The sequence below is a fragment of the Saccoglossus kowalevskii genome, chromosome 12 (assembly GCF_978046115.1).
Source record: "Saccoglossus kowalevskii chromosome 12, keSacKowa6.1, whole genome shotgun sequence".
NCBI lineage: Eukaryota > Metazoa > Hemichordata > Enteropneusta > Harrimaniidae > Saccoglossus > Saccoglossus kowalevskii.
Window position 1 is genome coordinate 24,842,662 of NC_140652.1, and position 12,896 is coordinate 24,855,557.

General features: G+C 35.5%; 1 protein-coding gene across 2 annotated transcripts in view; it reads right to left on the minus strand.

Moving 5' to 3' along the window:
* Nucleotides 1–988: 988 nt before the first annotated feature.
* LOC100370759 (protein inscuteable homolog) overlaps nt 989–12,896 on the minus strand; it is a 55,524-nt gene continuing 43,616 nt past the window's right edge. For both annotated transcript variants that reach the window (XM_085506527.1, XM_085506528.1), the window contains 7 exons: nt 10,121–10,231; nt 8,758–8,883; nt 6,824–6,995; nt 6,187–6,362; nt 5,276–5,513; nt 4,793–4,869; nt 989–4,031 (listed from right to left, as the gene is read on the minus strand). In XM_085506527.1, the coding sequence (XP_085362653.1) occupies nt 3,900–4,031; nt 4,793–4,869; nt 5,276–5,513; nt 6,187–6,362; nt 6,824–6,995; nt 8,758–8,883; nt 10,121–10,231 (1,032 nt within the window). In that variant the 3' untranslated portion in view covers nt 989–3,899. The remainder of the gene's footprint in view (nt 4,032–4,792; nt 4,870–5,275; nt 5,514–6,186; nt 6,363–6,823; nt 6,996–8,757; nt 8,884–10,120; nt 10,232–12,896) is intronic.

Genomic DNA, 12,896 nt, shown 5'->3' on the forward strand with positions numbered 1-12,896 from the left:
CTTATTTGCATATTATGTAAATATGCTTAATTTGCATATTCTGTTTAAGCAATCGTTGGATTGCTTTAAAGTCTTCCCAAATCGTGAGATCTCGCTATTCATGAGATCTTCATTGTATATCACCCACTTGACATGGTTATGAAAGTTGCTTAACCTTATCTTATAAATCCATATTCCAAAACAAAGGAATGATTACGAGAGGGTTGTCACTTGTGCATGCGTGGGATTTGAGTCCCAAGCGACGATAAAACGCGCTAAAAATGCAAAGGCTCATGAGTAGATGCTTGTTTGTAAACAATGACACGCTATGGCCATCTGACGCATGCGCAGGTGACTCCACCGCTTTAAGTAAAACCGTTAAAAATAATTTGCAAAATACCGCCCAGATCTTGTGTGTATTCTCTCCCATCTTGCGTTCACTGTCACGAATACCACGGTCATGTAGATCAACAAAATAACAACTCACCATTTATATTTTAAGTTTTAAATGTTTGCTGTCGCAATATTATTAACAGACACTTAATATATGTGCAGAAACACATTCTGACTTTCCTCAAACTATTGGATTCTAGTACTGTTTTTTTTCTTTCCCAATTGCTGTCATAAGTCTTTGTTTCAGACACACCAGTTGAAATTCAGTGATTTTTTTTTTAATAATTGAGAAAATAAACAATTATACATCTGCTGCTAAATTGTTTTCGATTTTTTGATATATGCTTGAAAACTTTTTTTTTTGTCAGACAAACCAGCTTATAGATACATTTGTTGGATAGAGATAGCGCTTCTGATCAACTCGGCTGGTAACCACTCTCATAGACAGCCAACCAAATATCTAGTGGCACCATACTCCACCTATCCATCAAAAGCTAACATGTGATTTCCAATTAGTTGACAAATTTGGTCACAGCGTCAATGATCTTGGAGATGCCAGTTGAATTTCACTTCACGTCAGTTTTCAGCAACACTACTATACCAGGATAGACAATAATTTTATGAAATATATTTATTGTCGGCTTATCAAATACAAATTAGATATGTACAGTCAGGTAATAAATTAATAAAGTCTCCATTAGTATATCTTAAGGTAGCGAGACTATTATTTGTGTTGAAAATTACGATTTTCACATTTATTAATTGATGAAATGCACTATAAACTTTCATGTGATAAAGTCAACATGACATAGAATGTCATGTAAGTTGGTTAAAATGTAGATTTTCTGAAGGGAAGCAAGGCAGCCTCAGTAGTGTTTTCCAAAATCAACAACACAGGTTTAATCTGTGTGCCTATAAGTTTCAAAGATAAACTCAAGACAAAGCAATGTTAGGATGTGTTATCAATAGCTATCTGACACACAATGAATGTTTCCAAACATTTGAGTGGTTTGTCTCCGCCCCCGTTTGTTTCACAGATTAGTCATTTGCATATGAATGTGTCAGACACAAGGTCACACAGCCACCGAAAAAAAATCATTGATTTTGGTGTTTTCATATGCCGAATTTATCCAATTATAGCTATCCCATTCCTTTATTTTTTTGGTTTCCAATAGCCTTACACATTTGGATGTCCCTACACATGGTAAAACAGACCTTGATGGGAAAACTAATTGATTGTGCCGATAAACAAGCTTGAAAATCTTTGCTGTTACTTCATGGACGTTTTCTAGGAGTTTATGTTTTTCAAAATACAAGGTCTTTAACAAAAAATAACGTATACTTATTGTCGTCGGATTAACACCAAATTTCATCGATTATTTACCAACTAGTTGTGGTTTGAGTTGGGGGCAATGCGACTAAAACAGTAATTGAAATTCAGCACACTATTTTTTAAAACGCGTTGCTTAAATAAAACTGACCAGACACATTCAATTTACCAGACTATTGAACAACTAGGAAAAGTGAAAAAAATACTTCTTATCGCCAGCAGAAATGCGTAATTATTTTTTTTACAGAAAAAGTAATTTTTCACTTTTGATTGAGTAACGCGTCGTAGAATGCAGATACAGGCATGCAAAATACACTTGTGAAAAGCTTGAAGTCTGGCGATTCTAAAAATATATACTTTCCTGGGTCTATTTGTAGTCATTTAGTCACAATTAGAAGATGAAAACAAGTATGCAAATAATAGTCCCGCTACCTTAAGTATGTCACTCAGAGCTAGGGGAGGGGGGTATTTTGTTCTATCAGTTGAGTGAATGCCAGTCTACCCCAGTAATTTATTAAATAAATATAAATAAGAAAAAAAAAGGGGAGAGAAATAAACACTATTTGAACAATATTTCTCTAACTTACATGATATACAAGTATAAATAATTATAACGTACTGACTCGACATGATGGGCGATATTTATAGCATACGAGTTTGAGCGAATCCATCAGCAAGGGTACAATAAGTAATGCTGAACGCTGATTAACTTGAGGGAGGGTAAATGTCGCAACAGATTTATTGCCTTCATTTACAAATTATTAAATACAACCAGGCATTTTGTAATTCAGCGAGGTTTGTTGGATTGCCACACGCATGTGGCTAATTAGAAAAAAAAAAACAGCTCTACAAATTACTGATAATTTGAAAAAAAAAAGGAAGGGAGGGAGGCTATCCAAACTTGTTTGCATGACTTTGCCATTTCCTCCTGTAATGAATATAATATGGCACTGCATACAGATGAAATTTTTGATGAAAAATTTACATTGGATTTATTTGCAAGTTTACTGTGGATTCAATACCTGGAGTATATAGTCTAGAGTATGGGTATGACTAAGACATTTTTGATACTATTATAGTTTTGGCAATGTAATTCAGTCTCTCTCTTTGACCGACTTTTGAAAAATAACTGGCATCAAAATTCAAGGTAAAATACAAAGTGGATAACTTAATGTACATAAATTCTACGGCAATGTATTTAAGTAACTTAAAAATTATAAATATATATATTTTATAGTTTTGAAATAACAATAATACTTTGAAGAACTGAGAGTAATTCTGTTATTTCACTCCCAAGACTGGATCTTCTATATTTTAAAATACAGAAACCACGACAGTTGACTCATGCTTTAATTTTGGATCATATTTCCAATTTTCTAAATATATAGCTTGATAACAGTTTTATTCTGTGAATTGTGACACAAATCGATTCAGAGGGTGTTGTCATGGATGGCGTCCATGCATAGCAAACATTTTGTTTATTTCACACTAAATTTATATGGTTTTGAACACCATGTATGGTTGCAATGATAAAGCCCTTGAAATTTTGCAACTACTATATACATCAAGCAATGTAATTTGCATATAACCAATAATGGCAAACCATTTAAAACTGGCAGCCCTGGAATACGCCTACTTTTTTTTTTTTTACATGGTACCAGCCCTGGAATACGGCCACTTTTCTTGACGTGGTGCCAGCCCTGGAATACGGCCACTTTTCTTGACGTGGTACCAGCCCTGGAATACGGCCACTTTTCTTGACGTGGTATCAGCCCTGGAATACGGCCACTTTTCTTGACATGGTACCAGCCCTGGAATACGGCCACTTTTCTTGACGTGGTGCCAGCCCTGGAATACGGCCACTTTTCTTGACGTGGTACCAGCCCTGGAATACGGCCACTTTTCTTGACGTGGTACAATCCCTTAATTTGTCTCTTCTAAACATTGAGGTGGGAAAGACGTATAACAATAATGTCATTATGTTCATAATAAGTGTACAGTAATGTACATAATATAGTTCATGGTCACGCTGAGAGGAACGTACTCGTGAGTCAGCAGTGTATAGAATGTACTGTTTTCACTCCTATATACTTAATACTGTAACATTGTAGCTATCAATTGCACATCGTACACGTGTTCCATACATTACAACATGGTTCCAATTTTATAGCGGTCGGCGTCAAAATAGCAGCCGACGTCAAACAAATGTTTCTTCCATAGATGTACAATAAAGATACGAGTCTAATAGTCTGGGTTTCACAAGTTGTTTTATATCTTCTGGTCTGAAAGCTGTGCCTCCCAACATAGAGTATAACTTGCGAAGTGCAGCCTGTAAAGACAAATGATGCCCAACTGTTAAAAGTACATTTGCATCCTGGGATACAGTAATATGATGCTTACTGTAAAATGACTAATTTTCACTGGGTTTAAATTTCGCTGATTACCATTTCAGGCATATTCAGTGGGTTTTAAATTCACGGTTTTATCATTTAGATGTGTTCTATGCTAAATTTTACATATACACTGAGTTTTAATCTAGCGCATTTTCCAGTCAGCGAAATAAGCAAAATTAAAACCCAGTGAATAATTAATCCTTTCACAGTATTTTCATCAGGAAAATTGAAAACTATGCACTTGTATACAGAGACTGTAAATGAGACAATGACTGTAAACAACATACACTTCAGGTTTAAAGCACAACTCCATAATCCCCAGGATCACACCAGTGCATCATGGGAAATGTAACTCCTATTGTTTGATATATGTTATATATGTTATAATTGCGCTAACTTCTTGCATACACCATTGTGATTGACAATTAGATTTGCATAAATCTGTGATTGAAAGTACTTTGGCTGTTTAAAACGTGCATTCTCATGAACATTTAGGTAGCAATTACGCTCAAATTCTACACCCTGAGCTGCAACTTACGCATCGCTGGCTGAAAACTTCATCGCCAAAGTGATTGGTGAAAAACGGTGTCAGTAGGCAATGTGATATGGACATAACATATAAGTTATCAAAGTGTGTGTTCACAATTATAGTAATTTACAATGATTATTTAGTAATTAATTTTTACGACACTCTTACCAGGCATGCCACAAGGACTGAATCACTACTGTTCCTTGCTCTGTGGTCTGTACAAAGATGCACCAAACGTGGAACTCCTAAAACAAAACAAAATTCACAATTTAAAAGACAATAATTTTGCTCAAATATAGAAATCAGAGTTTATACTAAACGACAACATTTTAAATTCTAGATCACATCATTCCCATTCTGGTTTTATTCTATGTATTTTTCTAAAAATCATCTCTGCTCTTGTTTCGCATAAATTAATTTGGAAGTAGTATAAACTAGAGTTCTCAGACATTTTCTGAACAAATATTTTTCCCTTAAATTAAAAAAAACAAACATTTTGTTCCCATCCCTGCATTTTCTATTTGAGCAAGTTTTTTTGGGAGGACTAGCATTTTTTTTTAATTCCTTTATTACTTGCTTAAAAGGGTCGATAACCAATGTCAATGATACACTTTGTCAGCAATGGACAGCGCCCTCATGTTACAGTCTCACCTTTTTCGTTTTTGATGATATCAGCATTGACTTTCTCGCGACTCATTCTTGCTAACGCAATAGCCGCTTTCTGATGTACTCTTTCGCAGGCGGCCAACTCGTCTTCTGATATGCAACTGTTCACATACGGACGTGGTTTCTCGTGTAAATACTGCACTAATAAACCGATTCCATTTTCGGTTGCGATTTCCTGCCGACATTGCTCAATGCACGCCATGTTTGCAAGTATTGTTGCCACCTGTGGATATTTAAATGATAGCGAAAGTACGGTATATTATGTGAATGAAAAATAATCGGGAAATAAAAGACGATACCATAGAAACAACAATTTTGGGAATGATTTTTTTATACTCAAACGGTTAAGTACGTGTTGCCTTTTGAAACGAGTATCACTTAGTTGGAGGTTGGTTTAGATCTGAATCTAGTTGCCATGGAAACAAAAATGTTTTTAATTGACTATTAATTGCCAGATAATTAAAAAAAAAATATTTTCCTAATTTTATTAGTAGAAGTAGTCCTTCAAACATAAACCAAGCAATCAGATTTAGGAGAGATCTGAATACAGTTGCTATAGCGATGATAGTAAATTTTTGAAGAATTCTTCACCATTGTTAGACAGGGCCTGTTTGGCCTTTCTTTTCAAAAATGAATTAGAAACTCATTTAAATATGATAAATTAAATGTTTTTCATCATAAAAAGGCATTATTACAATATGATAGAGGTATAGTAAGAATATGTTGTTTGTATCTGCGGTTCCGATCTGTGTACTCAAGAGTGTCTTCTAGTTAATCATTCATTTACAGGGTTGCCCAACACACACTGCTTTCCAGTGGGTCACTTGTAAACGTGCTTAAAACATACAAAATTACAGCCTTCTGTAATACAATAGATAAAAACAAAGGTGACTTACCTGGTCCTTTGCATAGAGTGAGGGCGCTTTATTTCGTTTACAGCCCTGGATGAGTACTGATGCTGCATTGTATTGAGCTAAAAATTCACTTGCCATGCTGTCCATGAAAGTAACGTTGGCAATGGCTGCCGTGGCAACTAGAAAAACATCACTGTTGCTGGCATCTTTTGTTAGAGCTGCATAGTGTAATAAAAATATTTTTGTATTTAATTTTCACATTTTGTTGAAAGTAAACCGCCATATTTCAGAATTAAGTCAACATGATGATATGATGGGAAGAAATAAAAGTATTCTTGAAGTTTATACTTTGTCTACTTATTATCAAAGATGGCCACCATTTTTTCTTTTATCAAAGATGGCCACCATTTGTTATCAAAGATGGCCACCATTTTTTCTTTTATCAAAGATGGCCACCATTTGTTATCAAAGATGGCCACCATTTTTTCTTTTATCAAAGATGGACACCATTTGTTATCAAAGATGGCCACCATTTGTTATCAAAGATGGCCACCATTTTTTCTTTTATCAAAGATGGCCACCATTTGTTATCAAAGATGGCTTGGAGTTCAAAAGGTTAAACTTCAAAGGACAATTCACTAATGATAAGTAGCGACAGAAAATGGTGATGTTCTCTCACCTGTTAATGCTTTTATAAGATCTTCTAAATTTTCAATAAATCCAATAATATGCTTATAATGGTCTAAGTCAGGTGACGTGATCTGTGCTATCACACCGGCAGCTTCAGTTCGCACATCCTCGCTTGTTTTGACATCACACAGTATATCAGTAATGCATTCAACACCGTCAGCCTGCAAAGTAGAGAGTAGACAATGTCTCATACTATAATCTCCTTATAGAAGACAATGTACATGTCTTATATAAATCAATTAAACTTCCTATAGATGACAATGTACAGGTCTTATACATGTATAAATCAATTAAACTTCCTATAGATGACAATGTACAGGTCTTATATAAATCAATTAAACTTCCTATAGATGACAATGTACAGGTCTTATATAAATCAATTAAACTTCCTATAGATGACAATGTACAGGTCTTATATAAATCAATTAAACTTCCTATAGATGACAATGTACAGGTCTTATATAAATCAATTAAACTTCCTATAGATGACAATGTACAGGTCTTATATAAATCAATTAAACTCCCTATAGATGACAATGTACAGGTCTTACCGGTATATAAAAACAAGTCATTGAAAATGACACAGTCCCCGTTAAATTTTTGAAAGTTCTCTTTGTGCTCGTCATATTAAAGCGGAGGGGTTGTCGCGAGCGTGTCCTTGAAACTTGAGTTCCAAGTGGCATATACAACAGATTGTTTATTTACATCAAAACACGTGTTCCGTGTAGTAGCAATATTGCCAAAAATAAAAACAGCCGTTATTCAAACACACTGATATGTATGATGTATGTGCCAAATACAAATGAAAATGGTACATAAATTGTGGAAATATAGTAGTAAGGCCAAAAAGTCAGATAGCTGTCAATCGGCCATCCTTGAACAGATTTTGAAACAAATTGTCATGGACATGCATCCTAACATGTATAAAGTACATGTATGTGCCATATGTGCCACTTACAGAGCACGTCCAAGATACCGCATAAAAAAAAAAAAAGATGTCTGCCAGTCACCATCTTTCATCCAATTGCGAAATAAATCGTCATGGACATGTATCCTAACATGTATAATCTATGTACCAAGTTTGAATGACAACTGACAAAGCATGTCTAAAATACAACATTTTCAAAAAACAAGATGGCTGCCAGTCGGTTATTTTGAATCGAATCGCTAAACCACTGCATGTGCATATGTCCCACATAAGGTACTAGGCACATGCAAAGAATGAACGGAATCGGTCCACAGAATTCTGAAATATGGCTCTGGACAGACTGAACCACGGACGGACAGACAGACGGACAGACTCAGGAACTCGCGGACGGTCAGAGTCATGTATCCTAACATGTATGATCTATGTACTAAATTTGAATGAAAACTGACAAAGCATGTCCAAAATACGACATTTTCAAAAAACAAGATGGCTGCCAGTCGGTTATTTTGAATCGAATCGCTAAACCACTGCATGTGCATATGTCCCACATAAGGTACTAGGCACATGCAAAGAATGAACGGAATCGGTCCACAGAATTCTGAAATATGGCACTGGACAGACTGAACCACGGACGGACGGACAGACGAACAGACTCAGCTGGGAACTCACAGATGGTCGGAGACATGTATCCTAACATGTATGATCTATGTACTAAATTTGAATGAAAACTGACAAAGCATGTCCAAAATATGACATTTTCAAAAAACAAGATGGCTGCCAGTCGGCCATTTGGAATCGAATCGCTAAATCACTGCATGTGCATATGTCCCACATAAAGTACTAGGCACATGCAAAGAATGGATGGAATCGGTCCAAGGGATTCTGAGATACGACTCCGGACGGATGCACGGACTAAAAAGTAATTTACATTAATTAACACTGAGGGCAGTCAATAATACGACTAGTTTGGTAAACATTCAGTTTGAAAGTAATACCTTTTCTAATTCATCTATATTTTCCACCATGCAGCAAAGTATGGCAACAGCTCTCAAAGCATCGGTGCGTAAAAACGAGAAAGTATCTTGCCGACACAGCTGAAACAACGCACTAACACCACCTTCCTATATAAAGTATAAAAATGTGAGCGTCATAACACAAGTTCGGAATAAATTAAAAAATTATGAAAAAAAATTTCAAAGTATCAATTAAAAGGTTTTCATCAGATAAAGGAAATAAATTAAAGCTGCGAACAAGAGTCTTTTTTCTACAAAATTGTTTTTATCCGTTCATTCATTCATTCATTCATTCAATCATTCATTCATTCAAAAGTAAATTGCAGTTTCTCATCAAACTGAGCATTAATTCTGTGCTTTCAATGCAGCACTTAAATTGAAAGGCAAAAATTCCCCTTCTATTTCAAGCACATGCGTAAGTATACCATGTGACTAAAAGTAGATTAAACAGCAATGCCAAGGAGACAATTATTACATCAAGTGTCAAGCCATGGTAAGTAGACAATTACGTCGTATGTCATCTCTTCAGTAACCAAACCCTCTACTGAACGTCTTTGATATGGTATAAAGAGGAAAAGAGTCACATTTTACATTCGAAAATTCAGTATACCACTTCACTACCTTTACTATAGACTGGCAAAGTCGGGACTTCTTTTTTGTTTTACATAGTTAAATATAATTAATTGTCAATTTGGCAATCACGCTAGTTTTCGCGATCGCGCTAAAAAGGCCAAATTGACAATTAATTTTTTTTTTGTAAAACAAAAAAGAAGTCCCTACTTTGCCAGTCTACCTTTACTATAGTTTCTTGACTACCCTCAAATCTGCATTAGAAGCCATGGCTTCTATTAAAATGGTATAATGCAACAGAGGGTAATTGTTGTATATGGCTTCTTATATATGGAACATGTAAACATAATGTGGAATGGTAAATCTTTGGTTCTCAATTGTTTAAAAAGAATTGGTGGGGTTTCCATTTAGAGATGTGGCTTCTAATACAGATTTTTAATATGGTAGTAAATATTAGTAAGATATTTTTTGGGCATGACAGCGGTGAAACAATTTCGAGTAAAAATTGAAACTTGTTAGCACAAGCCAACAACAGTATTTGGACTTTTTTTATCACTGTCAATCGTATTCTATTACCGGTAATGTCACGAAAGATGTTGTTACAGCATCAAATGAAAACAAAGGAAAGCGTTCAAATGTGACGAAATGTGATGAAAATTTTCCAAATGAGAAAGATGATCATAACATATTGAAACAAGTAAAGATACAGTTTGAATGAATACAAATAATTCTATCTACGAATCGCTAAACAATAACAATACTGCGGTATATATACCTTTGCAATGAGCAAGCTCCACTCGTCGTTTTCTTGTGCTAGATTAGTGATCACTGTAATGGCAGTTTTAACGCAACAGCTTGAATCGTCGTCTAACCACTCAAATAAAATCTGACAACAAAATAGATAAATATTCATCAACGTTAAGTACCGGTAGATACTGAATAGAAAGAGAAACCACAAATACATTAATTTACCATCGGTTACACAGACATCGGTTATTTAAATTTATGATAATATTTGAAAGTACTTTTCATAGTACCATTAGTAATTCTCCTCCATATGTCATGTGATTAATAATTATCTATTATTCGAACAATTTTTGCTCAGCCCCGAAAAACTAAAGTTTGAAGGTACAATGGAGTGATGTAGTGGTGGAATTTTTTCGAGATTTATTCTGAGTTACAATGTATGTAATAGAGGTGAATGTACTGTGAGGATCGTGGATAACTAGACCAGCATTGCATCATTCCTCCTGCCAAAATATTTTGTATGTATTTTTCCATAATACCTCCTTTAATATTGGATTATATGAAATAATTTCATGTAAACTCAAGGTTTTGATCAGTATAAGTAGAAGTTTTGGTATTATACAGACACATATAGTAGATCCCGACCAAACTATAATATTTTTCATTCGTTGTATATACTGTGAAATACTTTATTTTAGCTGGAATTAATTTTCACTGAAAAGACTTTTTGGGTGTTTTGTATGGATTTTATTTTCACTGATTTTTGATGAGTTAAATGTAAAATATAGGAAAAAAAGAATATTCGCTTGATTTTATTTTCACTGAATCATTCCTTTAGCAGAATTAGCGGAAATAAAGTATTTTACAGTATATACAACGAATGAAAAATATTATAGTTTGGTCGGGATCTACTATATGTGTCTGTATAATACCAAAACTTCTTTTTATGGTCCCATATCGAACACGTCGAAGCCTAACGACCACTGCTCTTTAACCCATACAGTTGACAAACTATATTTGCTGTATTAGAAGCGCATCAACAATAACAATAGGAATTTAAACAACAAATTTGTTTGTACACAGAATCTTTAAAATATTACTTATGGTAACCATCAAAATATCACTGTAATTTATGCATACGCTACTTACAGAGAAAATACAGTATGTGTACATTTTACACAATACTGCCCCGCCCCCTTTCATAATATGCGTGCTTATATTAGACACAAGAAAACAACCACTAGATGGTAAAACAGTTCATGAAATATATCAGTTTTGTTTTATTTTATTCACATACTTGTTAGATTAATTTCTTTAATTAAATGCTCATTTCTGATAGAAGTGCACATATTTACGCACCACACTACAGGCAGCTACTACCTACGATATCATACAATAAAATAAACTCAATAACGGTTTGAATAAATATATTTATATATCTAATAAAATATGCCTTTTTACACACAATAAAAACAACAAAATTGTCATTGTCATGCAATAATAATTGAATAAAAACGGCAGTCTGAACGAAACAGTGAAAAAACGTTCGAATTCTCTATGGAGAATACCGTGTAAACGCAAGCTCATGAATATTCATGAAGACATAGAACGCGGCGATTGTCAATAATGCGTGTGTCCACCTCTTCGCTGGATGACTTCTCTGAGCCGTTTTGGCATGGTATCGACGAGTTTCCGACACATGTTCACCTGGAACTGTCCCCAAGCTTCCATTATACTCGCGTATAAATCCTCGATGTTAGCAACTGGTTGGGAATGCACCTCTAAATCGATTAACTCCCAAAGGTTCTCAATGGGATTCAAATCTGGAGACTGTGCAGGCCAATTCAAAGTGGTAAAGTTGTTGAAAAGATATCCGTACTCTTGTGGATTATTTAGAAAATCCCTCACTGCCAATGCTGTGTGAACCGGGGCATTATCCTGTTGGAAATGAAAATTGGGTCCAACGAGTCTTAGTGCCGACGGTATCATTTCGTTTTGCAGGATATCCAAATATTTCCATCGGTTCATGGTCGTCGGTACACGGACCAGCGACCCTAAGCCGGTAGCCGAAAAACATCCCCACACCATGACGCTACCACCACCAAATTTTATTGTAGGTTTAATGCATTTCAGCTCGTACTCTTCACCTGGTCTCCGACGTACAAATAATCTTCCACGGCTACGAAACACCGTAAACTTTGATTCGTCCGACCAGATAACTTGAGCCCACTGCGCCGGAGTCCAGTCGATGTGTTGTCTGGCAAATTGCAACCACGCTGCGATGTGTCGAGGTTGTAGTTTTGGTTTCTTTTTTGCAACACAGCCGCGAAGATTACCATCCTTATATAGTCTTGATTTTATAGTGCTCAAACACAATATTTTCCCAGTGAGTTGATTAAAATTGGCACGCAAATCACGGGCGGTGTGAAACCGATTCGCTAAACTAGACCTGATGAGTAGCCGGTCTTCGCGTTGCGTTGTACGCCTTGGTCGACCTGATCGACGACGATTGCCCATACTACCTCGCAGACAAAGTTTTTGCAGGTTGAAACGTATGGAGCCTTCAGAAATTCCCAGTCTTCTTGCAATTTCCCTATTAGACACTCCTTCTGTATACAGTGCTTCAATGTTCCCTTTAGTAAATTCTGACAATTCCCCAACTTTCGGCATGGCTCAATGTTTGTAAATAAAAATTACGTATCTGACACTATGACCTCGATAGGAATATTCATGAACTACAACTGACAGGTATTCCCGCCCAGAAGCGCGTGTTGAAATAATTTCAGCTTCCCAATTGGTTCAAA